The sequence below is a fragment of the Entelurus aequoreus genome, linkage group LG05 (genome assembly GCF_033978785.1).
Source record: "Entelurus aequoreus isolate RoL-2023_Sb linkage group LG05, RoL_Eaeq_v1.1, whole genome shotgun sequence".
NCBI classification, from domain to species: domain Eukaryota; kingdom Metazoa; phylum Chordata; class Actinopteri; order Syngnathiformes; family Syngnathidae; genus Entelurus; species Entelurus aequoreus.
This window is the reverse complement of record NC_084735.1, coordinates 19,979,119-20,006,639: the sequence shown is the minus strand read 5'-3', so window position 1 is coordinate 20,006,639 and position 27,521 is coordinate 19,979,119. Positions and strand designations below refer to the sequence as shown.

The 27,521-nt window shown below is 41.9% G+C and overlaps 1 protein-coding gene and 1 long non-coding RNA gene across 3 annotated transcripts; one reads left to right on the top strand and one right to left on the bottom strand.

Moving 5' to 3' along the window:
* Positions 1–317: 317 nt before the first annotated feature.
* On the bottom strand, positions 318–1,691 carry LOC133649644 (uncharacterized). The gene is made up of 5 exons (XR_009826105.1): positions 1,529–1,691; positions 1,027–1,190; positions 786–882; positions 593–674; positions 318–421 (listed from the first exon to the last, which is right to left on the bottom strand). It is a non-coding gene; the product is annotated as an uncharacterized LOC133649644 (long non-coding RNA).
* A 77-nt stretch (positions 1,692–1,768) lies between these two features.
* Positions 1,769–23,388, top strand: dpy19l3 (dpy-19 like C-mannosyltransferase 3). Of its 2 annotated transcripts, XM_062047322.1 has the most exons (20): positions 1,769–2,172; positions 5,695–5,805; positions 8,793–8,900; positions 9,223–9,347; positions 9,401–9,491; positions 9,567–9,688; positions 11,815–11,960; positions 12,035–12,158; positions 12,221–12,355; positions 12,420–12,551; positions 16,807–16,908; positions 16,976–17,049; positions 17,117–17,275; positions 20,867–20,986; positions 21,061–21,181; positions 21,250–21,306; positions 21,380–21,462; positions 21,531–21,663; positions 22,278–22,436; positions 22,507–23,388. In XM_062047322.1, exons 1-20 carry the CDS (start codon positions 2,097–2,099, stop codon positions 22,669–22,671), a joined length of 2,343 nt encoding a protein of 780 aa, XP_061903306.1. In that variant the 5' UTR covers positions 1,769–2,096; the 3' UTR covers positions 22,672–23,388. The 2 variants fall into 2 exon arrangements, with proteins under 2 accessions (XP_061903306.1, XP_061903307.1); XM_062047323.1 differs by lacking the exon at positions 5,695–5,805.
* The last annotated feature ends 4,133 nt before the right edge of the window (positions 23,389–27,521 follow it).

Sequence of the window (27,521 nt, the reverse complement as noted above, 5' to 3'; positions counted from 1 at the left end):
AAAGCAATAAATGTATATATTTTTAATATATACTGGCTCCAATGTCAAAATTTTACTCAATTTGAAACCTGCTCACCAGTTGTTTCTGGTCGGGGTGCAGCTCCTTTTTCCAGGGTGATGTGGGGCCAGCAGATGTATGGTCCGTGAAACAGTGACACTGGACATGTGTCAATCATACAAATAGTTAGAAAGCTACATGTATGGACACATAAACACTTTTTTTCTGAAAAAGTATAAATAGGCATATTATGATACAGGGGAGGGATATTAAGATCTCTGAACAAAAATGCCTGTAAACAGCATTCAGTTTGACATACTCGGGCGCAGAGGTTTCAGTGATGCATACGGGGTCATCATATGCTTGGGCTTTCCATCCAGGGTCTCCAGCCTAACCATATTGTTTGGAAGAACCTCCATAACTCTGTAACATCAAGGGAATGAGTCCTGGCTTGGTCATCACCAATATGACAATCATGAAACATTTTACCAGTAACGTTGTGGTTAGAATTCAACATTGCATTCAAGCATGTGAGTACATTCAGACTGAATTACAATCCTAGAGTACAATAGTCAAAGACCACCATTTAGTTACCTCTTTCTTAAATAATCGGTCAGAGTGAGACAATATCTGTTCCCCTTAGACGACTTTTTCACAGGTCCAAAGAGGTCCACACCTAGAGCATGAATTCCAGTTCTCAGTTTAGCAAATATTTGAATTTAGACTGCATGAGTTTTTGTATAGTTGTGCGTGAAAAGGTGAGGGATGTGTGAATAAACCCACTCACCAACCATGTACCAAGGTGATACGACCTTGATGGGCTTCAGCTCAGGCGCCTCGGTCTTTCATTTTTCAAAGCGCTGGCAGTCAGGACATGTGCGCACCTAAAAGCAATAATAAAGGGAAACATATTGTAGATATGATTTGATTCCACAACACTTTGCGACCTACTACTAACTACTAACCTGAGTGTTTCAACTAAAAATAAAAATTAAAAGCAAATATCTTCCTTCTAGGAGCTTGCTTACCCAATCCAATGTGTCCTTTGTGATGGACCGCCAATAAAACCGGGGAGCAATCTTCGCTTGCATCCTCCGTGGTCCAAAATGGCCTGCATGGGCTTCGGTTAACACAGCCACTTTCTCCTCCTCTGTCCAAATGACCCTTCTGTTCCCATGGTACAGGACCTCTTCTACACAGGACAACAGCACACACAATATTGTAGTGAAATGGTTTCAACAATAATGTTGATTTAAAGTACAGACATTTAACATTATTATATATTAATTAATATTAGTGAAATGGTTTCAACAATAATGTTGATTTAAAGTAGTACAGACATTTAACAGTATTATATATTAATTAATATTAGTGAAATGGTTTCAACAATAATGTTGATTTAAAGTACAGACATTTAACATTATTATATATTAATTAATATTAGTGAAATGGTTTCAACAATAATGTTGATTTAAAGTAGTACAGACATTTAACAGTATTATATATTAATTAATATTTTTTGCACGTTACCACGAAGACAGAAGTTCCCAGCAGCGGCCCGAACACTCCGCTTGAAATGTTTCGAAGCATGCTGGTGTTTGACATAAGTCCCCTGGGAAAGATAAAGACGAATATCATTCAGTGACACCACCATTTTCAGGAGATTTGGATATCGATTCTATCGATCGCTGTCAATGACGTAAGAGGAAATGACTATATTATAAAAAAAAATAAAAAAAACCAGCGACGGGCAGTAAGAGGAAATGACGTACGTAAGAGGAAATGACGTAAGCGGAAATTACCCCGGAAGTAAATTGGGCCTAAAAGGTTTTTGTAATGGGAAGAAAATTGGCGTGACACAGCCACTGTACAAGAGTCTCGATAATAGTTGGCGCACGATAAATATAGGTGTTGAAATATGTTGAATTCACTCCAAATACGAAGGGTAGTGTTGTAGTGTTTGGCACTTAAATCGGCTAACAGGGAAGTGTTGACTGACCGGCGTTAGCTAGCCTCCTGCTAGCTAGCATGTTGCCTTTCCAACAACGTCAGATAATAACATTCACTACTTTGTTTTAAGATTTATTTTTAAAGCACCATGGCCGGGTTGCGATGTCGTAAAGTAGATACTTCAGGGGATGGCAAAGAGGAGAACGAGCCCACACAAACCGACGGTAAGTATGGCTTTTAGCTAACAAGAGTTGTTTACTGTTAGCCTCTGCTATCTTATAGATCAGTGTTTTTCAACTAGTGTGCCGTGAGATGATCTAATTTCACCTATTTGGGTTAAAAGTATGTTTTGCAAACCAGTAATTATAGTCTGCAAATGATGTGCTGTCTAGAGCTCGGCAGAGTAACCGTGTAATACTCTTCCATTTCAGTAGGTGGCAGCCTGTAGCTAATTGCTTTGTAGATGTCGGAAACAGCGGTATGCAGGGTGCAGGTAAAAAGGTATCTAATGCTTAAACCAAAAATAAACGAAAGGTGAGTGCCCCTAAGAAAAGGCATCGAAGCTTAGGGAAGACTATGCAGAACGAAACTAAAACTGAACTGGCTGCAAAGTAAATAAAAACAGAACGCTGGACGACAGCAAAGACTTACTGTGGAGCAAAGACGGCGTCCACAATGTACATCCGAACATGACGTGACAATCAACAATGTCCCCACAAAGAATGATAAAAACAACTAAAACTCAACACAACTAAGTCAGTCTAGCCTACTCAGTGGCCTAGTGGTTAGAGTGTCCGCCCTGTAGGTTGTGAGTTCAAACCCCGGCCGAGTCATACCAAAGACTATAAAAATGGGACCCGTTGCCTCCCTGCTTGACACTCAGCATCAAGGGTTGGAATTGGGGGTTAAATCACCAAAAATTATTCCCGGGCGCGGCACCGCTGCTGCCCACTGCTCCCCTCACCTCCCAGGGGGTGATCAAGGGGATGGGTCAAATGCAGAGGACAAACTTCACCACACCTAGTGTGTGTGTGACAATCATTGGTACTTGATTGCTGAAACAAAGCAGATGCGGGAAATATCGCTCAAAGGAAGACATGAAACTGCCACAGGAAAATACCAAAAAACAGGAAAAGCCACCAAAATAGGAGCGCAAGACAAGAACTAAAACACTACACACAGGAAAACAGCAAAAAAGTCAAAATAAGTCAGGGTGCGATGTGACAAGTGGTGACAGTACACCTACTTTGAGACAAGAGCTATATTGATACATGCTTGGTTATGGTTTAAAGTTATATCCAACAATTGCGACAACGACTTTTTACTGCCAACTGAGTTTTGTTTTTTAATGTCTGCTGGTGGTGTGCCTCCTTTTTTGCGTTGAAAAAATGTGCCTTGGCTCGAAAAAGGTTGAAAAACACTGTTATAGATAGTCCAGGGGTGTCCAAAGTGTGGCTTGGGGGCCATTTGTAGCCTGCAGCTCATTTTTAACGGCCCTGCACAAGATAAAATACTAATAAGAAAAGAAAAAAAAGTGAAATAAAATGGCAAACAAATGTAACAATATTGATTGTTTTTTTCTTAATACATGGGATTCCTTTAGCGAAGGATAATGGGTAATTTGGGTGTCATAACCTTGTTTATTCGCCTGCGGCAGCTTATTCGCCTGCAGCATCCATCCATCCATTTTCTACCACTTGTCCCTTTTGAGGTCGCGGGTGGTGCTGGAGCCTATCTCAGCTGCATTCGGGCGGTAGGCTGGGTACACCCTGGACAAGTCGCCACCTCAAAGTAGGGCCAACACAGTTAGACAACATTCACACTCGTATTCACACACTAGGGACTATTTAGTGTCGCCAATCAACCTATCCCCAGGTGCATGTCTTTGGAGGTGGGAGGAAGCCAGAGTACCCACAAGCAGTGACAGGGAGAACATGCAAACTCCTCACAGAAAGATCCCGAGCCCGGGATTGCACTCAGGACCTTCGTATTGTGAGGCACATGCACTAACCCCTGTGCCACCGTGCTTCACCTGCAGCGGTTTTCTTAATATATTTCGTACTTTTGCTTCGACAATGGCGTCAACTTCGGGAAATTTGAAAGAGAACGTGAAAGTTTCCTTACAGACAGACGTCAGATGGGGTTTGCAAAGCCAGGTATTTACAGAAATTGAAGGATATTGACGATAAAGATCCGTATGAGATGGGAAAAGGCGAATGGACTACTGATTTGGAATCTTACCCTATCGTCAACTATTTGGTGAACAATGTAAGTGCCTACACTCTGGATAAGCTCAAGGGCTACAAGTCGCTCGAAGCGTACAATTACTATGTGTGTGGATGGGTACAGGAAATTAATCTGGCTACAAAGGAAGAAAAATGTGTGCTCATCGCTCGTGATGTTACCCAGTCTGGGTGGGTAACATCATAAAGGTCTGCTCTTTTTCCTAATATTTATAAACAACAACTGTGTAAGACTAAAACACATTCAATCACATTATTCAATTACATTATAACAGCCCTTATTGACGTTATTGTCGAAGCAAAAGTACGAAAAATATTTAGAAAACTGCCTCGGGCGGATCAACAAAGTTATGACACACAAGATGCCGGCTGCCGCAAGTTTACCCATAATCCTTCGCTAACAAAAACCCATGTATAGAGAGCCGTGCTTGGTTAAAAGTGTTTGCATAAACGCTTCACTAAGTTTTGACACACAAGATGGCGGACGTCATCGGATGACGTCATCGGGAACCTATCTATAGCAGTCAGTAAGGATGTCAAGGTATGAACATTTCTTACCACGGTTATTGTTACCGAAATTATCACTGTTATCATTATTATCGCAATATTTTTAAATGTGCTAAAATGTTTTATTAACTACTTATCTTGAAAAAAATTTTAAACAACATAACACATTTTAAATGTATGTATGCACCTCAAGTAGAAAATTGAATGTGCTCATGAAAGCAACACAAGCATTATAAACAAAGTAATATGGCAGAAACAAAATAATACTATAAATAAATAGAAATAAATGTAAAAATTGTGCAAGATGGCAACTTATGGACATACGACGTAACTGCACTTTTTCAGCCTAAAATTGTCTTTTTAAAAATTCCATCCATTCATCCACCCATTTTCTACCGCAAAATTGATTCTTAAAAAAAAAGAAGTATTTTTTAGTTGCTTTTTGAAAATTATGAATCGATTTAGAATTTGGTTGAACAACAATCTCGATTCAGATGTGAATCTTTTTTCTTGTGCACCCCAATTATATGACCTTTTTTTAACACTTTTATGAGTGGGGCCTTTTTGGATCCCCAATAATTTTAGTGGGATTCTTATTTTAATCTGCCATCACTCAAAAAATAGTAATGAATTAAAATATTTTTATCCATGAATTATTGACTTATTTAAGGCTCCAATTATTTCACATCAAATATTCCACTTTGAACATTTTTTTGTGGAAAATATTGCATATTTTGTGTTTTTGCCATACAAAATAGGGTTTTGACAAAAAGGGCAAAACAATATCTTTATAGATAGCCATTCAAGCATTGAATAAAAAAATGTACATATTGTATTGGTTCTGAAAATGAAACATTTCAAAATGTCCCCCGCATGCATTGATTTTTCAGTTTGGACACCCCTTCTCTAGTCCATCCAACGAGTTGGGAGTCCGGAAACTTGTTAAACTCTTCGCTCCCTCTCTCTCTGTCTTTCACATCCATCCAATCCATTTAGATGTTAAAGGAGAAGAAGAGGAAGAGTTGAAAGATGACGACGACGACGAAAAAAAACCGGAGGATTCGACCAAGGCTGTGTCAACTGTGAGGAAACCAAAGACTTCTGCTAGTACGTTTGCACGTCAGTCATTTGCAACACCTCTATATTCAACATCAACATGATATGAGCCAGTACTTAAGTATCAAAAGTCCTATCTTCACTTGGAGTGAATGCATACTAACTGTAGATACACTTTGTCCTTAACCTTACAACAGCCATAGAAACTAATAATTCATAGATGATTTATACATTTTCAATCATACTCATTGAGCCAGACGAGCATTGGCAGGACAAGTAAACTCCACATAGCGAATCATTGCAACGGAGATCCAAAACCGAACTGTGAGTCTTTGTGTTTGCATACACGCTCCGCTTAGTTTTGACACACAAGTTGGCAGACGTCATCGGATGACGTAATCGGAAACCTATTTGTTGTTATTTTTGTGCAAAATTGGTCAGACGTGCGTCGTGTGGTGTTGCAGAAACCGCACAAATTCAAGACAAGGAACCACAAAGTACTACGGTATTCCTAAGGTCATTGTAAAGCAGGCAAAAGAAACTAAGCGGCTGTCGACGGCAAGGCGCAACCTGTGGCTGGCTAGAATCAGTGAAGCTGGATTTACTCCTGCTGCAGCAAAATGACACTATAAAGTTTGCTCTGATCATTTTGTAACATGGAATGTGCGTTGAATGATGTTGTTTTACTTGTCGATGATAAAGGCTTTTGTAATGTAATGGAATAATGTGATTGAATGTGTTTATTAGTCTTACACAGTTGTTGTTTATTAATATTCGGAAAAAGAGCAGACTTTTATGATGTTACCCACCCAGACTGGGTAACATCACGAGCGATGAGCACACATTTATCTTCCTTTATAGCCAGATTGTTTGTTCATGTATAGATGTATTTATAGTCAAAATATTAATTAAGATTATTTTTTATCAATATTGAAATCACGATTATTAATCCTGATAATTACTTATGTTAGGTAAAACAGTGTTTGGGTTGGGTGTGAACGCAATGCCATCATGTAATTTGTAATATCTATTAAAAAAGCTATAGTTAAACGTTATCCATATGTTTAAAGACAATTATTTGTTTTTGTTCATTAATAGTATCAACCTGTCAGCTTTTTCTCATTACACGATTCCTTTATCTCTATTTTTACATTTTGATAGAGAGAGATCTTTTTTTAAAAGTTATATACATTAACATGCACTAATGTATGTACATGTGTATGCTGTATCGGGACAGATACATTAAGAGTTTGAGCAGGAATCTGTCGTATTGGTATTAATTATACACCATTAAACATTAACAAAATGCTATGTTACATGAATCGTTTTTAAAGTAATAACTTTGTAATGAAAAAAACAAGTAATTTAACACAACATAGTGTTTACTTTTTGATATCCATATAAAACACAAAGCAGTTTGGCTAATGAAGATGAAGTCTAATAAACAAGCTTTGTTCTTCTCCAACAACACCATGTGGTTCAGTGCAACAGTTTGGCCAACAAAAATAAACAGGAGCGATACCTCCCACTTCTAATACACAATCTTTGTGCCTCACTGACAACAGCTTGCGTTCATCAAATATTTTTCTCCTCCAAGGTATACTTTTAGTGTGGGACAAATGCGGTTGTCTCCAATATTGTTCACACCTGTCGTCATCTAATAACAGCAGTGTGCTCTTAAACGCACGCCGAGACTCAGTGGAAGTCGAAGCGGGTGAAAGGAAGCAATCGGCTCCGTTTACTCGAAGGGAACATCTCCAGAAATAAGTCTGTGTAGTTGCCGGCATGTTTTCTTGAGCTTAACAGCACTAGTGCTCATAGGCTGACGCTGCGTCATTTCAGTTTCCAGGAAGTGAGCAGTGTTGCCTAAAATGCATTAATAAATGAAGTTTTTTCGGTAATTAAAAATTTAAACCATATTATTAACCGCCTGGAATTCTACCACGGTTTATCATTATACCATTTACCGTTACATCCCTAGTAGTCAGTGCTCAAAAACATAACAATGAATCCAAATCAATGTTGTCATGAATTATTGACCTAATTAAGGCTCCAAAATTCCACTTTGAAATATTTTTGGGGGCAGAATATTGCTTTCCATATAAAAATATGTTTTCTTTGAGCAAAAGTGCATAAAAGAAACATGAAAAAATAGTATTGTATGTATATATATATATATATATATATATATATATATATATATATATATATATATATATATATATATATATATATATATATATATATATATATATATATATATATATATATACACAGTATATATTAAATATACATTAGTATAGTAGTAATGGTTTAAATGAAAATGTTTCAAAACATGTTACAGGTTAGAAAAGCTCCTTCTGGTTGCATGGACACAGCCTAAAAATGTCTGTTTAAAAATTCCATCCATCCACCCATTTTCTACCGCAAAATTGATTCTTAAAAAAAAAGAAAAAAATGTTTTATTTTATTTCTTTTTTTTGTCGCTTTTTGAAAATTATGAATCGATCTAGAATTTAGATGAACAACAATCTCGATTCAGATTCAAATTTTTTTGTGCACTACAATTATGTGACCTTTTTTTTTTTACACTTTTATGAGTGGGGCCTTTGTGGATCACCAAGAATTTTAGTGGGATTTTTTTTTTAATCTATCATCGCTCAAAAAATAATAATTAATTAAAATAATTTTTTCCATGAATTATTGACCTATTTAAGGCTCCAATTTTTCCACTTTAAACATTTTGTTGTGAAAAATACTGCATATTTGGTGTTTTTGCCAAAAAAAAAACGGTTTTGACAGAAAGGGCAACACAAATATTTTTTTATAGATAAATAGCCATTCAAGCATTGAATTAAAAAAATTGTACTTATTGTATTGGTTCTGAAAATGAAACATTTCAAAATGTCCCCCGCATGCATTGATTTTTCAGTTTGGACACCGTTTCTCTAATCCAGCCAATGAGTCGGGATTCGGGAAACTTGTTAAACTCTTCGCTCCCTCTCTCTCTGTCTTTCACATCCATCCAATCCATTTAGATGTTAAAGGAGAAGAAGAGGAAGAATTGAAAGATGACGACGACGAAAAAAAAACGGAGGCTTCGACCAAGCCTGTGTTGACTGTGAGGAAACGAAAGACATCTGCTAGTACGTTTGCACGTCAGACATTTACAATTATTATTTGCTTATTCAACATCAACATGATTTGAGCCAGTACTTAAGTATCAAAACTCATATCTTCAGTTGGAGTGAATGCATACTAACTGTAGATACACTTTGTCCTTAACCTTACAACAGCCATGGAAACTAATAATTCATAGATGATTTATACATTTTCAATCATACTCATTGACCCAGACAAGCATTGGCAGGACATGTAAACTCCACATAGCGAATCATTGCAACGGAGATCCAAAATCGAACTGTGAGGAATTTTTGATTAATTTAACTTTTTATTTACTGTCTCCAGTGAGTGTATTCCAGCGTGTGCTGAGGAATATCTTTGGATGCCTGGCGGCGGTGGCGTGCGGCATGCTGTACGCCATCTACCTCTCGGCCTTCCACGAGAGGAAGTTCTGGTTTTCCACGAGACAGGTGAGTGACAGCCGCTCTCTTCCCATGCCACGTCCTCACGTGTTGTCTCTCAGGAGCTGGAGCGGGAAATCACCTTCCAAGGAGGCAGCGGCGTTTACTATTACTACTACAAGCACATGCTGGCGGCAACGTCTTTCGAAAAAGGTCATCCTTTTCCTTCCCGGTGAATACAAAACGAGGAGGTCAACAGACCTGATGGTGCTGTTTTGTGCGGAACAGGCTTCTACGAGCTGATGACTGACGACGGCACGCTTGCAGGACAAACCATCAACGCTGTGGAGCGTCTGTCTCTGTATCCCGAAATGATCACAAGCTACCTTTTCAGACTTGTAGGCAGCCAGGTCAGTATCATGGAGATCGTTCAGAACGTTGACTGATGCTTTGTCGACTAAGGGCGTACTCATGTGAGGCCAATCGGACCGTGTCATGGCCCACTTAATACAGAAAGCACGGAACTGATCCACGTCAAAGCATGTCACACTTTTCCTCATTTGGCAAAATTAGATGAGGAGGGCATGCAATGCACATGTGCAACGTCACTGAGTCATAGCGTGACTGTAAGTTACTGTAAGTTCTCAATGACAACCTTAATCACATAATTCATGATAGAGATCGACTGATGTGTTTTTTTCAGGGCCAATACCAATTGTTAGTAGTCGATGAGGCCGATAATTGATATTTAAGCCTATATTCATCTGCAGTGAACGTTTTTTAAACATGAATATTTTAAGTCAGTAAACGGCTGGACAAGGCTTTAAGTTGTTGAGTTTTTTTTAATTTTAGGAAACCTGTGACCAGTAGCGACATGATTATTTCTGCGGCGGTAATGTTGCAGACAGACAACTATTTTTACCGACCAGTAGCAACTCGAGATGTCCGATAATGGCTTTTTTGCCGATTACTGATATTCCGATATTGTCCAACTCTTAATTACCAATTCCGATATCAACCGATACCGATATATACAGTCGTGGAATTAACACATCGTTATGCCTAATTTTGTTGTGATGCCCCGCTGGATGCATTAAACAATGTAACAAGGTTTTCCAAAATAAATCAACTTAAGTTATGGGAAAAAAATGCCAACATGGCACTGCCATATTTATTATTGAAGTCACAAAGTGCATTATTTTTTTTAACATGCCTCAAAACAGCAGCTTGGAATTTGGGACACGCTCTCCCTGAGAGAGCATGAGGAGGTTGAGGTGGGTGGGGTTGGGGGGGCGGGTTGAGGGGGTCGGGGGGGTAGCGGGGGCGGGTATATTGTAGCATTCCGGAAGAGTTAGTGCTGCAAGGGGTTCTGGGTATTTGTTCTGTTGTGTTTATGTTGTATTACGGTGTGGATGTTCTACCGAAATGTGTTTGTCATTCTTGTTTGGTTCACAGTGTGGCTCATATTTGTAACAGTGTTAAAGTTGTTTATACGGCCACCCTCAGTGTGACTTGTATGGCTGTTGACCAAGTATGCATTGCATTCACTTGTGTATGCGAAAAGCCGTAGATATTATGTGATTGGGCCGGCACGCAAAGGCAGTGCCTTTAAGGTTTATTGGCGCCCTGTACTTCTCCCTACGTCCGTGTACCACTCCGTACAGCGGCGTTTTAAAAAGTCATTCATTTTACTTTTTGAAACCAATACCGATAATTTCCGATTATTACATTTTAAAGCATTTATCGGACATCTCTAGTAGCAACATAATGTTTTCTGCGGCGGTAATGTTGCAGACAGACATTTCTTTTTACCAGTTCAAATCGCTGTACAGACAGGTCGAAATAACTAATCCCAGACCAAGCCATCAAGCCACTGTGCCTACATTTAACTCACCACAGAAGAGGCTACACAGTTTAAACCAATCAGAAACCACGTAAGGCGGGTCTTGGCGTTTTTTCTTTCTCACGCATAAGCTGTACGTTGTTTCTGATTGGTTTTAATTGTGTGGCGTCTTTCGTACACGGATCTGAATACTCAGATTGAAATACAAACAAACCAATTAGTGCATACACGCGCGAATTGGATTACACACGCACAGATTGAGATACATGGCGGCATGGCGTAGTGGGTAGAGCGCCCGTGTCAGAAACCTGAGGGTTGCAGGTTCGCTCCCCGCCTCTTACCATGCCGTTGTGTCCTTGGGCAGGACACTTCACCCTTGCCCCCGGTGCCGCTCACACCGGTGAATGAATGTTGAATGAATGATAGGTGGTGGTCGGAGGGGCCGTAGGCGCAAATTGGCAGCCACGCTTCCGTCAGTCTACCCCAGGGCAGCTGTGGCTACGAAAGTAGCTTACCACCACCAGGTGTGAATGAATGATGGGTTTTTAACATGTAAAGCGACTTTGGGTACTTAGAAAAGCGCTATACAAATCCCAGGTATTATTATGTTTGCAAATAATTTTGCTACAATAATACTTCTATCTTAGAGTGGTACGCCCTGACTTAGACTTGGATGTTCCTCTGTTCATGCAGGATTCGATGGAACCCATCTTATTCTACGTGGCCTTGCTGTTCGCCCTCCAGGCGGTGTACGCCACGGCGCTCTTCGTGTGCAGCTGGGTAATGAGCGGCACCTGGGTGGCCGGCGTGCTGGCGGTGGCCTGGTATGTCATCAGCAGGTCAGTCCTGTTCATGGTAAGATGTGGAGGTTTGATATATGAACGTGACGGGAGCGCGTGTCCATGCCGCTTAGAACCGACGTCACCAGAGTGGACCAGGCGGTTCCTCTGCGGGAACACTGGGCTCTGCCGTTCTACTCCTGTCAGGTGGCGGCGCTGACCGGCTTCCTGTGCCACAACATCCGCTCAACCGCTGAGGTGGGACTTTGAGAAATGCACCTTCGGACTTAAGTGACGGCTGACAGACGTCTTCCTTCCAGATGTGGTGCTATCTGACCATGAGCGCCACCACCTTCTCCTTCCTGCTGCTATGGGAACACAGCCACTACGTGCTCTTCGTCCAAGCCGTCTCGCTCTTTCTACTCGACTCATTCGACCTAGTGCCGCCTCGTAAGGTGAGCACGCATTTTTTAATTTTTCCCCTGGTGCACCATTCACCTTCTCTCCCTTCTTTGGCAGATGTCCGACATTCACAAAGTCTACATCAGCTCCTTGCTGCTGGCCTACTTATTTCGCTTTCACAACACGTCGTTGCTCGCCTCGCCTCTGCTCAGCCTCCTGATTGGCTCCGTGCTTGTGAGGTACCTCCAGGTAGTGTAGCTGGCCCCCATCAGCTCACCTTTATCGCCTTTTATCCAGAATAGCATAATCCAGGGGTGTCTAAAGTGCGGCCTGCGGGTAATTTTCATTGTTTTTTATTGGCCACCTGCATATTCTTAAAATATAATACTTCTTTATTAACCCTTGGGGATTCCCCAAATGTGGTTAATGTTATAGGCCCGGGGACCCAAAAGGGTTTCAGCCATAAAAGTCTGAAAAGTAAGTCATATATTTTTTTTTTTTACTTTCAAGATCTATCCACCCATACAAAGTTTTTTTAATGTTTTTTTGTTTTTTCTTTAATGCTAGGGGTGTCAAACTCGTTTTCACTGAGGGCCGCATCGCAGTAATGGCTGCCCTCAGGAAACCGCTTGTAACATTAAATAATACGACTATAAAGGATTGATCAAGCTATAATTACCCAATTGTCTATGCATTTACCGTACATATATTTTTTTACATACATCGTAAAAAAAACTTTTTAGATTTTACGGTAAAGAAACTGGCCAGAATTTCACCGTAAAATTTACGGGGGTTTTATAGAATAGTAAAGTAAATGGAGAAATTTTAAATATGGCATGGTTAAAAAGTGGTATACGACTGTTTTTTATTTTTACAGTTTTTTTGGTAAAATCTACTGTGATTTCTAGGGATGTATACTGAGTATCCGTATTTTTTTGTTCCAGCTGACTGATGTAATTATGACACGCTGTCACAGTTCAGCTGCCACTGCTACACATTGAAATCAGCTTGGAATAATGACAAATAAGGAAGCAACACCATACAAAAGTTTTGTAAAAACAATATTTCCTTCTCAAAAGTCACGCTTGCTGTGTCAGTTTGAAGTGAACGCACTTTACTCAGGAGGAAACACCACCGTGTTTTATTTACCTTTTCTACAGACTCATTAATTCACAGGCCAATATGAATCCACTCAAAAAAGTATACAATTGAGGTAATATAATAATCCATAATGTTGCTTTAAAGCAAGATAGCATCCACTGTGACTGACAGGTCTCTGGTTGCCGAATGACATCACTTCATTGCGCCGTGTTTGCGTGTCATCAAAACACATCTGGTTTAAATGTTTTTCAGTTTGTTTTCTCTCTTGACAACAAACTGGACGATCGAGAATTTTACATTTGCTCAATGAGTCTTTTTATTTATATATTATATAATACACACACACACACACATACATCGGTAACTGTCAACACTCGATATGGCTTCCGGTCCATCACTCAAATACGTCTGTGTGCATCATAAACACAAGTAACAATTCCTATGTTACAAACTGCACACCCACACAACATGTTAATTGATTGTATTGATTTGCATGACATATTTGGTATGATATATCATGTAAAAATGTGCTCTGCACCTACATGCCATATATCAGGGGTCCTCAAGTACAAATCTTGAAGGTCCACAAATGTTATTTTGAAACAGGCTGGGTCCGTTTATTATCGGTCAAGCTTATATAGTAGCAGGAGGTAGGTAGTAGTTTAACATTTTCTTAAAATTAACAAAAATAAAATAAATATCCAATAAAATACATGAAAGATTTTCTTTGAAACAAAAATAAATAAGAACTTAAATAAAACTTTCAGTTTTAACAAAAAATAAATACTTTTAAACACAACCCTCCTATCCCTGGTAAACAAATGACCTCAACAGATCTCATTCATGTGCCACTGCAAATATAACTAGACAACTGTGTGCCTGCAGCGAAAGGTTCCATGCATGTGGCATGAGAGCTGTATGACCCAGGTGGTAACAGCCTATCAGCGCGTCGTTGTGATAGAGATGACAACCCATACTCTGATTGGCTGATTCCGCAGCTAATCAGAGCGGCGTTCTCTCGCTCTCACTCCGTCTCTCTCTCTTCCTCTCTCTGAGGGAGAGCGAGAGAGAGAGACGGAGTGAGTGAGACGCGGAGAAGTGTAAACGAAACGTGGAGATATTTGACTAAAAACAACAAAGAACGTTGACTTGCGCTAGCGATGACTCAAAGATAAATACAATTATTATATTTTTTTATAATAATTATAATTATTTAAAAAAATATATATATATATATTTAAATATATATATATATATATATATATATATATATTTATTTATTTTTTTACTATAATTCGTGCTGGGTCCGGACGGACACGTCGCTGGGTCCGGACATGGACCGCGGTCCGCCTGTTGAGGATCACTGCCATATATAAATATTATTTACGGCTGAGTGTAATTGTAATGAATAGAAACACAGTGATGGATCTGTGTGGTCTTTACAAGAAGATGACATAACTGCATTTCACCTTACACTGCACACACAGTTGACTTCTTTAAAACTTAAAAAAACAGGTGTTGATAAAAGACTTCCCTGCCCTGAGATGTTACAGTACATCATGTTGGAGGTGTTATCCTTATGGCTTAATTTGTGCTAATATAAATGTTAGTTAAAATGCATTTTTTCACATATTTATTTCCACAATCATTAAGGAATATTGATTGGGGACAGCGTGGCGAAGTTGGTAGAGTGGCCGTGCCAGCAATCGGAAGGTTGCTGGTTACTGGGGTTCAATCCCCACCTTCTACCATCCTAGTCACGTCCGTTGTGTCCTTGGGCAAGACACTTCACCCTTGCTCCTGATGGCTGCTGGTTAGCGCCTTGCATGGCAGCTCCCGCCATCAGTGTGTGAATGTGTGTGTGAATGGGGGAATGTGGAAATACTGTCAAAGCGCTTTGAGTACCTTGAAGGTAGAAAAGCGCTATACAAGTATAACCCATTTATCATTTATTTATAAGGGTATCACACTGATAAAATCTTAACAATATACATACTTTGCCATTTCTACAGTGTAACATTTGAATAATAGCTTGTTTTGAAATTATAAGCTAAGCAGATATTTAGGTATTAATTCTTATTTAATTATTTTTTGAATGTATGATAGTATTATATCATAATATTTGTTGTATTTTTAGATAATATTGCAGTTGAGAAGATAAGCAGTTGCATGTAGTACATGTATTTTTTGCCTGTCAAAAGGGAAAGAACAAATACATTTAGTCCATCCATCCATTTTCTACCGCTTGTCCCTTTCGGGATTGCGGGGGGGCGCTGGAGCCTATCTAAGCTGCATTCGGGCGGAAGGCGGGGTACACCCTGGACAAGTTGCCACCTCATCACAGGGCCAACACAGATAGACAGACAACATTCACACTCACATTCACACACTAGGGCCAATTTAGTGTTGCCAATCAACCTATCCCCAGGTGCATGTCTTCGGAGGTGGGAGGAAGCCAGAGTACCCGGAGGGAACCTTTAGTCATTAAAGATAAAATACCTTTGACGCATATTATTTCCAATCTTTTGCGGGCTACATAAAATGATGTGGCGCGCCAGATCTGGCCCCTGGGCCTTAAATTCGACACCTGTGTTTTATGCCTTTTTTGTCAAAGTAAAAAAAGGCCACAAACCATGCAATATTTTCCCATAAAAAAATGTCCACGTCAAATATTTCATGTGAAGTGATTGGAGCCTTAAATAGGTCAATAATTCATAATAACATTGCTTTTGATTCTAAATTACGCTTCGGGATTCCCCAGGAGGAAGTCGCAAATGTTGCTCTGGAGAGGGAAGTCTGGGGGTCTTTGCTGGAGCTGCTGTCCCCGCGACCCGATTCCGGATAAGCGGTTGAAGATGGATGGATGGATGGATTAGTTGTATTAAAAATCCACATAGTAGTTCCCTTCTCCCTCGAGGGTCCTACTGATAAATGTGTTATATTAAGTCCTATATTAATTTATACTTTCAACACTTACATTTCTAGATCAACTTCATTATCTGTTGTTATTAAGTTTTTATTATCTATTTGTTTTTGTATGTTTTATACCCTTTTTGTTAAAGAAACACCATTGTTATCTTTGGCAAAAACACAAACTATCCAATATTTTCCCCATAAAAATTCAAATGTCAAATAATTGAAGTGAAGTGATTGGAGCCTTAATAGGTCAATAATTCATAACCACGTTGAGTTTGATTTTTGAGCATTCACTGTATTTTTGTCACCTATAACACATAGTGAATATGTTTTCTTCTCTCACACCCACTGGAAGAAGTTTGGACACCCCTGGTATAAACAATCTGCCCTATAACTTTGTAGTTCTCCCTTGGTGTGTTTTGCGCCCCTTAGCGGTGTCAATGTGAGGTACAGCATTCCAAGTGCTTTCTCTCCTGTGATTTTGCAGCAAAAAATGAAGAAGGGCCCTCTTTTGGCCAGAGTAATGAAGCTCTTCCTTCACTTCCACCTGGTCTTCTCCACCGGCATCACCTTCAATTATCTGATCAAGGTAGTACTTCAAGATAAGCTGTGGGATTCCGATGACTTGATTGCAATCTGTTTTCTTTTATTTGCAGAAAGTGCTACCTGGAAGTGATGGTGAATTCATCTTGAAGTTCCTGGAAGTGAAATTTGGGCTCAACACAACAACGTAAATGACAGACTGTGTTTTTGGGGATGATGACGTGTTCTGATGTTCTGCTGTGCTTCTCTGCCAGCGACTTTGTGACAAACCTCCTCCTATGCCAAGAAAGCCTGCAATTTCCTGGCCAGGAGTTGTTCCTGCGCCTCACGCAGGCCTCTGTCCTTCCTTTCTATCTGCTGGTCCTGACCGTGTGCCTGCTGTCCACAGTGGAGACCATTTATAGAAGACTCAGGTCAGTCTAATTCATTTTTGACTGTTCCTAAGGCGCCAACCTTCACTACGCCGTCTTGCTTCTCCCTTTCTAAACCCTCCTGCGTAGCGTGATGTGTACTTTTACACACAAAGGTTTTGTAAATGTTTATTTACATACATTAATTGTTTCCAAACGGTGCCTTAGATGCAGCAGTAAATTGGCTGATCAAACAAAACAGCGGAAGCTGGCTCTCCAATCAGCTAGACAGACTTAACTCCACGGTGACGTTTTGGGGAATTTACGAAACTGAAACAGTACGAAAAGAATGCCTTCGCAAGTTAGTAATACTTAATACAGACACTTGTAAAGGCATATTAGCTAATGCTAACAACGCTAGGTTCATTACATTACGATAGCACGTACCGATATGCATGAAAACACTCCTACAGACATCACCCATGGGACGGTTTAGTAAGTATAAATAGTTTGTTATATTGTAAAACGAACAAACGTTTGTTTGTAGTGATCAATGAAGAATGGGACGGTCCTTTTACTTTCGGTTTAAAGCTCTAAAAAGAAGGGTACCGCAGCGCCTGCAGTGAGCAAACTCATCCAAAAGATGAGAACATCACAAATAAAAAACATTTTCAATATCTTTGCTTCCTTTTTTAATTTTTTTAAACTATTAGCATTATGGCTGTCAGCAAAGAAAAATCCATGAATTAGCTGCACCGTTTTATAAGCCGCAGGATTCAAAGCGTAGTAGCGGTTTAGAATTTACAATATGTCTCATCAGCCCACTTTCACAAAAGCCTTCTCCTCTAAATTCAGGTCCATATTTACATTAAAGTGACAGTTGTAACACATCAAATAGTTCCTCTCCTATAACATTCGCCATCTCTCTTCAATTTCCCGTGTTCACAAGGGACGGATGTTTTATAGTCGCAACAAATAATCAATTAAATCAATTAATAAATCAATCGGCTCTTTGCACTTCGGCACTTGGCGATCACTTCAGCAGCATTGTTGTTGCTTTTTTGTTGCTAATTGATATCCATTTAAAAAATATATATACCGTATCTTTCGGACTATAAGTCGCTCCGGAGTATAAGTCGCAACGGCTGAAAATGCATAATAAAGAAGGAAAAAAACATATTTAAGTCGCACTGGAGTATAAGTCGCATTTTTGGGGGAAATGTATTTGATAAAACCCAACACCAAGAATAGACATTTAAAAGGCAATTTAAAATAAATAAAGAATAGTGAACAACAGGCTGAATAAGTGTACGTTATATCAGTGGTCCCCAACCTTTTTGTAGCTGCGGACCGGTCAACGCTTGAAAATTTGTCCCACGGACCGGTGGGGGGGGGGGTATTTTAAAAAAAAATATATATATATATTTTTTTAACATATAAAAACATATAAAAATATATATATTTTTTTTTTAAACATAAATAAATACAATCATGTGTGCTTACGGACTGTATCCCTGAAGACTGTATTGATCTATATTGATATATAATGTATATATTGTGTTTTTTATGTTGATTTTATTAAAAAAAAAAAAAAAAAAAAAACTTTTTTTTTTTTAATTTCTTGTGCGGCCCGGTACCAATCGGTCCGCGGCCCGGTGGTTGGGGACCACTGCGTTATATGACGCATAAATAACCAACTGAGAATGTGCCTGGTATATTAACGTAACATATTATGGTAAGAGTCATTCAAATAACTATAACATATAGAACATGCTATACGTTTACCAAACAATCTGTCACTCCTAATCGCTAAATCCCATGAAATCTTATACGTCTAGTCCAGGGGTCGGCAACCCAAAATGTTGAAGGAGCCATATTGGACCAAAAATACAAAAACAAATCTGTCTGGAGCCGCAAAAAATTAAAAGCCATATTACATGCAGATAGTGTGTCATGAGATATAAATTTAATTAAGAGGATTTAAAGGAAACTAAATTACCTCAAATATACCTACAAATGAGGCATAATGATGCAATATGTACATCCAGCTAGCCTAAATAGCATGTTAGCATCGATTAGCTTGCAGTCATGCAGTGACCAAATATGTCTGATTAGCACTCCACACAAGTCACTAACATCAACAAAACTCACCTTTGTGCATTCATGCACAACGTTAAAAGTTTGGTGGAAAAAAATGAGACAGAAAAAGAAGTGGCACAAAACACGTCCTGGAAAGTCGGAGAAAGTTATACATGTAAACAAACTACGGTGAGTTCAAGGACTGCCAAAATTAGTAGGACAAAACGACGCTTGCCAAATACTCGAATCAGTGAAGCATGTTTGATATAAACAGTGTGCTTTATAACAATTAGAGAGGTTTGTGTCATGTTTGTCCTCCTACAGAAACCATATTAACACAAAAAAAAAATGTTTTCCCCTCATCTTTTTCCATTTTTCATACATTTTTGCAAAAGCTCCAGAGAGCCACTAGGGAGGCGCTAAAGAGCCGCGTGAGGCTCTAGAGCCGCGGGTTGCCGACCCCCGGTCTAGTCTCTTACGTGAATGAGCTAAATAATATTATTCGATATTTTACGGTAATCTGTTAATAATTTCACACATAAGTCGCTCCTCAGTATAAGTCGCACCCCCGGCCAAACTATGAAAAAAAACTGCGACTTATAGTCCGAAAAATACGGTGTTTAAGGTTGGGTTTTGGTGGAACAGTAAATACTCATGTTTAAAAAAATAAATAAAAATGTGTGTTATTAATCGTGATTACAATATCAATCAAAAATAATCATGATTATTATTTTTTTCCATAACTGCCCAAGCCCTACTATATGGGTGGTATTTCATGTTTAGAGGACTCTAATAAAGTTCAAAACATTGACTGTCGTGAATAATTTGTTTATGCTCGAACTATGACAATATTTGTTTTATTAATAATAATCTTACTTCATGAAAGTTTGTTTATCACGGACAAGCTTGGTCAGCTGTGATAAACGAGGGACTGCTGTGGCTCATTTAGTGAACTTTCTGGGATCATAAAAGGACGACGACGGCGTAGTGACCCCGCAGGAATATATTTTTATACCGTATTTTTCGGACTATAAGTCGCAGTTTTTTTCATAGTTTGGCCGGGGGTGCGACTTATACTCAGGAGCGACTTATGTGTGAAATTATTAACACATTAGCGTAAAATATCAAATAATATTATTTATCTCATTCACGTAAGAGACTAGACGTATAAGATTTCATGGGATTTAGCGATTAGGAGTGACAGATTGTTTGGTAAACGTATAGCATGTTCTTTATGTTAGTTATTTGAATGACTCTTACCATAATATGTTACGTTAACATACCAGGCACGTTCTCAGTTGGTTATTTATGCCTCATATAACATACACTTATTCAGCCTGTTGTTCACTATTCTTTTTTTTTTTTAAATTGCCTTTCAAATGTCTATTCTTGGTGTTGGCTTTTATCAAATACATTTCCCCCAAAAATGCGACTTATACTCCAGTGCGACTTATATATATTTTTTTTTCTTCTTTATTATGCATTTTCGGCCGGTGCGATTTATACTCCGGAGTGACTTATACTCCGAAAAATACGGTAAGTGATGGTGTGACACACTTCTCTTCCTCGACGCAGTGGTCAGACGATGCGAAGCAACCTAAAGCTGGAAGACATGCGCGTTGGAGAGCGTCCCGAGGTGGTCTATCACGTTTTCCACACGGTCCTTTTCGGAGGCCTGACGATGCTCTTCGACGGGTGAGTGATAAATGTTCCTCGGATATACCCCCCACGCCCTCCTCGCTTCAAGTGTGCCCTCTCTTCTCACGCAGGATGAAGTACGTGTGGACGCCGTACGTCTGCATGTTCACCGCGTTCGGCGTGTGCTCTCCTGGCCTCTGGATGACCGTCTTCAGGTGGCTTAAGGTCAAGTCCATCCACCCTGTCGTGCTGGTGAGCGAGCGCAGTCACTTTCTTGACAGCGCAGCACCGTGTTTGCATTTTGCTCTGCTTGCTTGCAGTCGTTAATCCTGAGCACGGCCGTTCCGACCATCATCGGCTTCAGTCTGTGGAGAGAGGTAAGACTCTGGTTCGTCTTCCATTCCCTTCCGATACATTTTTAACACCTGCGTCCTTTTTTCCGTGCTGCAGTACTGCCCCCGCGTCCTGGCCGAGTTATCCGACCTGCCGGAGTTCTATGATCCAGATACCGCAGAGATGATCCGCTGGATCAGGCAAGTCGTCCCACATGTGTGTATGAAAGTCTCAATGGCGGCCACAAACATCTCCCATCTGTCTTCAGGACTCAAGTTCCGGCGGCTGCTGTGTTTGCAGGAAGCCCTCAGCTGCTGGGAGCGGTCAAGCTGGGTTCTGGTTCGGCTGTAACCAGCTTACCGCTTCACTCGGACATGGACTTGCTGAGGAGGAGCGAGGACGTGAGTGCGGGGCCTGGCCCGTTGTATAAACACTAGGGGTGTCAAAAAAATACATTTCCGAATGTTTTGCGATTTTTATTCATAACCATTCTTAATCGATTAAAAAAAAATCTAATATGATAATAAAATACTAGAGATGTCCGATAATATCGGGCTGCTGATGTTATCGGCCGATAAATGCTTTAAAATGTAATATCGGAAATTATCGGTATCGGTTTCAAAAAGTAAAATGTATGACTTTTTAAAACGCAGCTGTACGGAGTGGTACACGGACGTAGGGAGAAGTACAGAGCGCCAATAAACCTTAAAGGCACTGCCTTTGCGTGCCGGCCCAATCACATAATATCTACGGCTTTTCACACACACAAGCGAATGCAACGCATACTTGGTCAACAGGTCACACTGAGGGTGGCCGTATAAACAACTTTAACACTGTTACAAATATGCACCACACTGTGAACCCACACCAAACAAGAATGACAAACACATTTCGGGAGAACATCCGCACCGTAACACAACAGAACAAATACTCAGAACCCCTTGCAGCACTAACTCTTCTGGGACGCTACAATATACACCCCCCGCTACCCCCCCTGGACTTTGTGTCCCTGCAGACCTACCAGGTGTACGCCATGAGATCCGCAGAGGACGTCTACAAGATCCTGACCTCGCACAAGACAAACTACGTGATCGTGGAGGAGTCCATTTGTAACGAGCTCAGTTCAAACAAGGGCTGTCGCATCAAAGACCTGCTGGACGTCGCCAATGGCCACGTGAGTCCATTTTTATAACACACGGGTCCATTCGCGTCTCAAAATGTGTTTTGCGTGTCCCTCCTCGCAGGTGATATACGACAAAGGGGAGACGTACGCCTTCTCTAAGCACAGACGCTTCTGCCAAGAGATCAAGATGAACAACTCGCCCTACACCAACTACTTCACGCGCGTCTTCAGGAACCGCTCCTACCACGTCTACAAAGTCAACACGGTCATCTCCTTCCAGTCCTGACAGGAGGGTTTGCTGTTCACCGTGACTTTGTATGGACCTTCACGCATATGCTGTAATAATCACTGTTCTGTATGTCATTTCTGCCCAAACATGGACTTACTGTACTTCTAAATGCAGTACCTGTTACAATTACCCATGTGTTCATGATGTCACAATAAGGCGACAATGAAGTATTGTTTCCATCTTTCCCTAAAGCGGGTGTGTCAATAATGCCATTATCATTTTTAAAAAAAACTTAATATGAGGGGGAAAAAATTAAATCTTTACGCTAACATGTTTTTTTTCTATATAACTTCTAAGCATATTGGATTAGTCTAAGCCTTTGCATCCTACTGTATGTGCTCTTCAGTTAGTACAACACCAACAAGCTTAGTACTCGCATTGTGTCGCTTTTGTTGACTTTTCAGCCAGCTGAACGATTCGATTCCTTGGTTGTCTGAGCCGTGCCTCAATAAAGCAGGGTTCCGTTTGAGGCTGTTGCTGACATTTTGCCTTCAAAGTAGCGCCTCTCGGTCCTTATGCCTTATGTTCTAATTGTGTTGTTTTGTTTGTGTTATAAACTGACTTTCTGACCACTGAGCCCTAATATTTGTCTGCGTCTGTGTGTGAGACAACATGTTTATTTGTGACGGACCCCACATTAAGTTGTGTTGTAGCAAGCTAGCTATCTTTTTTTTTTTTTAATTAAAAAGCTGGATATTTATGACTTGCAACATATGGAGGTTAAGTTGTCTTTTTTTGTTCACTGAAATTTTTGCATTTGGATTTTGTGAAAATAATTGTTTTGACATCAAGTTATGCTGACAATTGAAGTAAAATGTGTTTCAGTAAGAAATTAAATGCAGAAATAATTGTCATAATATTTGTGTCACGTGACTGCAAACTTAACACATCATTGGCTGGTTCCGAGACAGGAACGCTTGCTTCCGTCTTAATTTACCGGAAGTGGGTCTTGTTTGATTGATTGAAGATTTTATTAGTAGATTGCACAGTACAGTGCATATTCCGTACAATTGACCACTAAATGGTAACACCCTAATAAGTTTTTCAACTTGTTTAAGTCGGGGTCCACGTAAATCAATTCATGGTAAGTTGGTGAGTTTACAACCAACGACTATTTCTGCACTGAATTTTAAAACACTGTATTTTAACTGAATTGTTAAACGGTAATTATGCTCACATTTATGAATTTATGTTTACAAAACTCCTCTCTGAGCTGCCACCTTACCGTGGTAGAGGAGTTTGCGTGTCCCAATGATCCTAGGAGCTATGTTGTCCGGGGGCTTTATTCCCCCTGGTAGGGTCTCCCAAGACAAACTGGTCCTAGGTGAGGGATCAGACAAAGAGCAGCTCGAAGACCTCAATGAAAAATAAAACCTATGGACCCAGATTTCCCTCGCCCGGACGCGGGTCACCGGGGCCCCCCTCTGGAGCCAGGCCCGGAGGTGGGGCACGATGGCGAGCGCCTGGTGGCCGGGCCTGTCCCCATGGGGCCCGGCCGGGCACAGCCCGAAGAGGCAACGTGGGTTCCCCCTCCAATGGGCTCACCACCCATAGCAGGGGTCATAGAGGTCGGGTGCGATGTGAGCTGGGCGGCAGCCGAAGGCAGGGCACTTGGCGGTCCGATCCTCGGCTACAGAAGCTAGCTCTTGGGACGTGGAACGTCACCTCGCTGGGGGGGAAGGAGCCTGAGCTAGTGCGCGAGGTGGAGAAGTTCCAACTAGACATAGTCGGACTCACTTCGACGCACAGCAAGGGCTCTGGAACCAGTTCTCTCGAGAGGGGCTGGACTCTCTTCTACTCTGGCGTTGCCGGCAGTGAGAGGCGACGGGCTGGGGTGGCAATTCTTGTTGCCCCCCCGGCTCAGAGCCTGCATGTTGGAGTTCAACCCGGTGGACGAGAGGGTAGCTTCCCTCCGCCTTCGGGTGGGGGAACGGGTCCTGACTGGTTTGCGCTTACGCGCCAAACCGCAGCTCAGAGTACCCACCCTTTTTGGATTCACTCGGGGGAGTACTTGAGAGTGCTCCCCCGGGTGATTCCCTCGTTCTATTGGGGGACTTCAATGCTCATGTTGGCAGCGACAGTGAAACCTGGAGAGGCGTGATTGGGAAGAATGGTTGCCCGGATCTGAACCCGAGCGGTGTTTTGTTATTGGACTTTTGTGCCCGTCACAGATTGTCCATAACGAACACCATGTTCAAACATAAGGGTGTCCATATGTGCACTTGGCACCAGGACACCCTAGGCCGCAGTTCCATGATCGACTTTGTAGTTGTGTCGTCGGATTTGCGGCCTCATGTTTTGGACACTCGGGTGAAGAGAGGGGCGGAGCTTTCTACCGATCACCACCTGGTGGTGAGTTGGCTGCGATGGTGGGGGAGGATGCCGGACAGACCTGGCAGGCCCAAACGCATTGTGAGGGTTTGCTGGGAACGTCTGGCAGAGTCTCCTGTCAGAGAGAGTTTCAATTCCCACCTCCGGAAGAACTTTGAACATGTCACGAGGGAGGTGCTGGACATTGAGTCCGAATGAACCATGTTCCGCACCTCTATTGTCGAGGCGGCTGATTGGAGCTGTGGCCGCAAGGTAGTTGGTGCCTGTCGTGGCGGTAATCCTAGAACCCGTTGGTGGACACCGGCGGTGAGGGATGCCATCAAGCTAAAGAAGGAGTCCTATCGGGTTCTTTTGGCTCATAGGACTCCTGAGGCAGCGGACAGGTACCGACAGGCCAAGCGGTGTGCGGCTTCGGCGGTCGCGGAGGCAAAAACTCGGACATGGGAGGAGTTCGGGGAAGCCATGGAAAACGACTTCCGGACGGCTTCGAAGCGATTCTGGACCACCATCCGCCGCCTCAGGAAGGGGAAGCAGTGCACTATCAACACCGTGTATAGTGAGGATGGTGTTCTGCTGACCTCGACTGCGGATGTTGTGGATCGGTGGAGGGGAATACTTCGAAGACCTCCTCAATCCCACCAACACGTCTTCCTATGAGGAAGTAGTGACTGGGGAATCTGTGGTGGGCTCTCCTATTTCTAGGGCTGAGGTTGCTGAGGTAGTTAAAAAGCTCCTCTGTGGCAAGGCCCCGGGGGTGGATGAGAACCGCCCGGAGTTCCTTAAGGCTCTGGATGCTGTGGGGCTGTCTTGGTTGACAAGACTCTGCAGCATCGCATGGACATCGGGGGCGGTACCTCTGGATTGGCAGACCGGGGTGGTGGTTCCTCTCTTTAAGAAGGGGAACCGGAGGGTGGGTTCTAACTATCGTGGGATCACACTCCTCAGCCTTCCCGGTAAGGTCTATTCAGGTGTGCTGGAGAGGAGGCTACGCCGGATAGTCGAACCTCGGATTCAGGAGGAACAGTGTGGTTTTCGTCCTGGTCGTGGAACTGTGGACCAGCTCTATACTCCCGGCAGGGTCCTTGAGGGTGCATGGGAGTTTGCCCAACCAGTCTACATGTGTTTTGTGGACTTGGAGAAGGCATTCGACCGTGTCCCTCGGGAAGTCCTGTGGGGAGTGCTCAGAGAGTATGGGGTATCGGACTGTCTGATTGTGGCGGTCCGCTCCCTGTGTGATCAGTGCCAGAGTTTGGTCCGCATTGCCGGCAGTAAGTCGGACACGTCTCCAGTGAGAGTTGGACTCCGCCAAGGCTGCCCTTTGTCACCGATTCTGTTCATAACTTTTATGGACAGAATTTCTAGGCGCAGTCAAGGCGTTGAGGGGATCTGGTTTGGTGGCTGCAGGATTAGGTCTCTGCTTTTTGCAGATGATGTGGTCCTGATGGCTTCATCTGGCCAGGATCTTCAGCTCTCGCTGGATCGGTTCGCAGCTGAGTGTGAAGCGACTGGGATGAGAATCAGCACCTCCAAGTCCGAATCCATGGTTCTCGCCCGGAAAAGGGTGGAGTGCCATCTCCGGGTTGCGGGGGAGACCCTGCCCCAAGTGGAGGAGTTCAAGTAACTCGGAGTCTTGTTCACGAGTGAGGGAGGAGTGGATCGTGAGATCGACAGGCGGATCGGTGCGGCGTCTTCGGTAATGCGGACGCTGTATCGATCCGTTGTGGTGAAGAAGGAGCTGAGCCGGAAGGCAAAGCTCTCAATTTACCGGTCGATCTACTTTCCCATCCTCACCTATGGTCATGAGCTTTGGGTTATGACCGAAAGGACAAGATCACGGGTACAAGCGGCCGAAATGAGTTTCCTCCGCCGGGTGGCGGGGCTCTCCCTTAGAGATAGGGTGAGAAGCTCTGCCATCCGGGGGGAGCTCAAAGTAAAACCGCTCCTCCTCCACATCGAGAGGAGCCAGATGAGGTGGTTCGGGCATCTGGTCAGGATGCCACCCGAACGCCTCCCTAGGGAGGTGTTTAGGGCACGTCCGACCGGTAGGAGGCCACGAGGAAGACCCAGGACACGTTGGGAAGACTATGTCTCCCGGCTGGCCTGAGAACGCCTCGGGATCCCCCGGGAGGAGCTGGACGAAGTGGCTGGGGAGAGGGAAGTCTGGGCTTCCCTGCTTAAGCTGCTGCCCCCGCGAACCGACCTCGGATAAGCGGAAGAAGATGGATGGATGGATGGATGGATGGATGGATGGATGGATGGATGTTTACAAAATTCAAATGCGAAAACATTCAGTGTTAAAAAAGCTTTCATATTAAAGACACAAATTGAACTCCATACAACACAACTACAAATGTGTCCCATTTTGGAGTGTTTTCACTCGCCCCAAAAAAAATTAATTTTACGGAGACACGTTTTTTTACACCGACATAAAACAACTGTTTTAATACACGACGTGTATATATATATAAAAAAGTAAAATCGTTACCGTATAAATATGCGTAAACGCAACGCAGTTT

Coding starts and splice junctions, on each gene's coding strand:
- dpy19l3 (XM_062047322.1), top strand. CDS start 2,097: ATGGCCGGGTTGCGATGTCGTAAAGTAGATACTTCAGGGGATGGCAAA. Junction 16,909..16,975: donor CCTTCAATTATCTGATCAAG/GTAGTACTTCAA, acceptor TTTTATTTGCAG/AAAGTGCTACCTGGAAGTGA. Junction 21,307..21,379: donor GCTTCAGTCTGTGGAGAGAG/GTAAGACTCTGG, acceptor TCCGTGCTGCAG/TACTGCCCCCGCGTCCTGGC.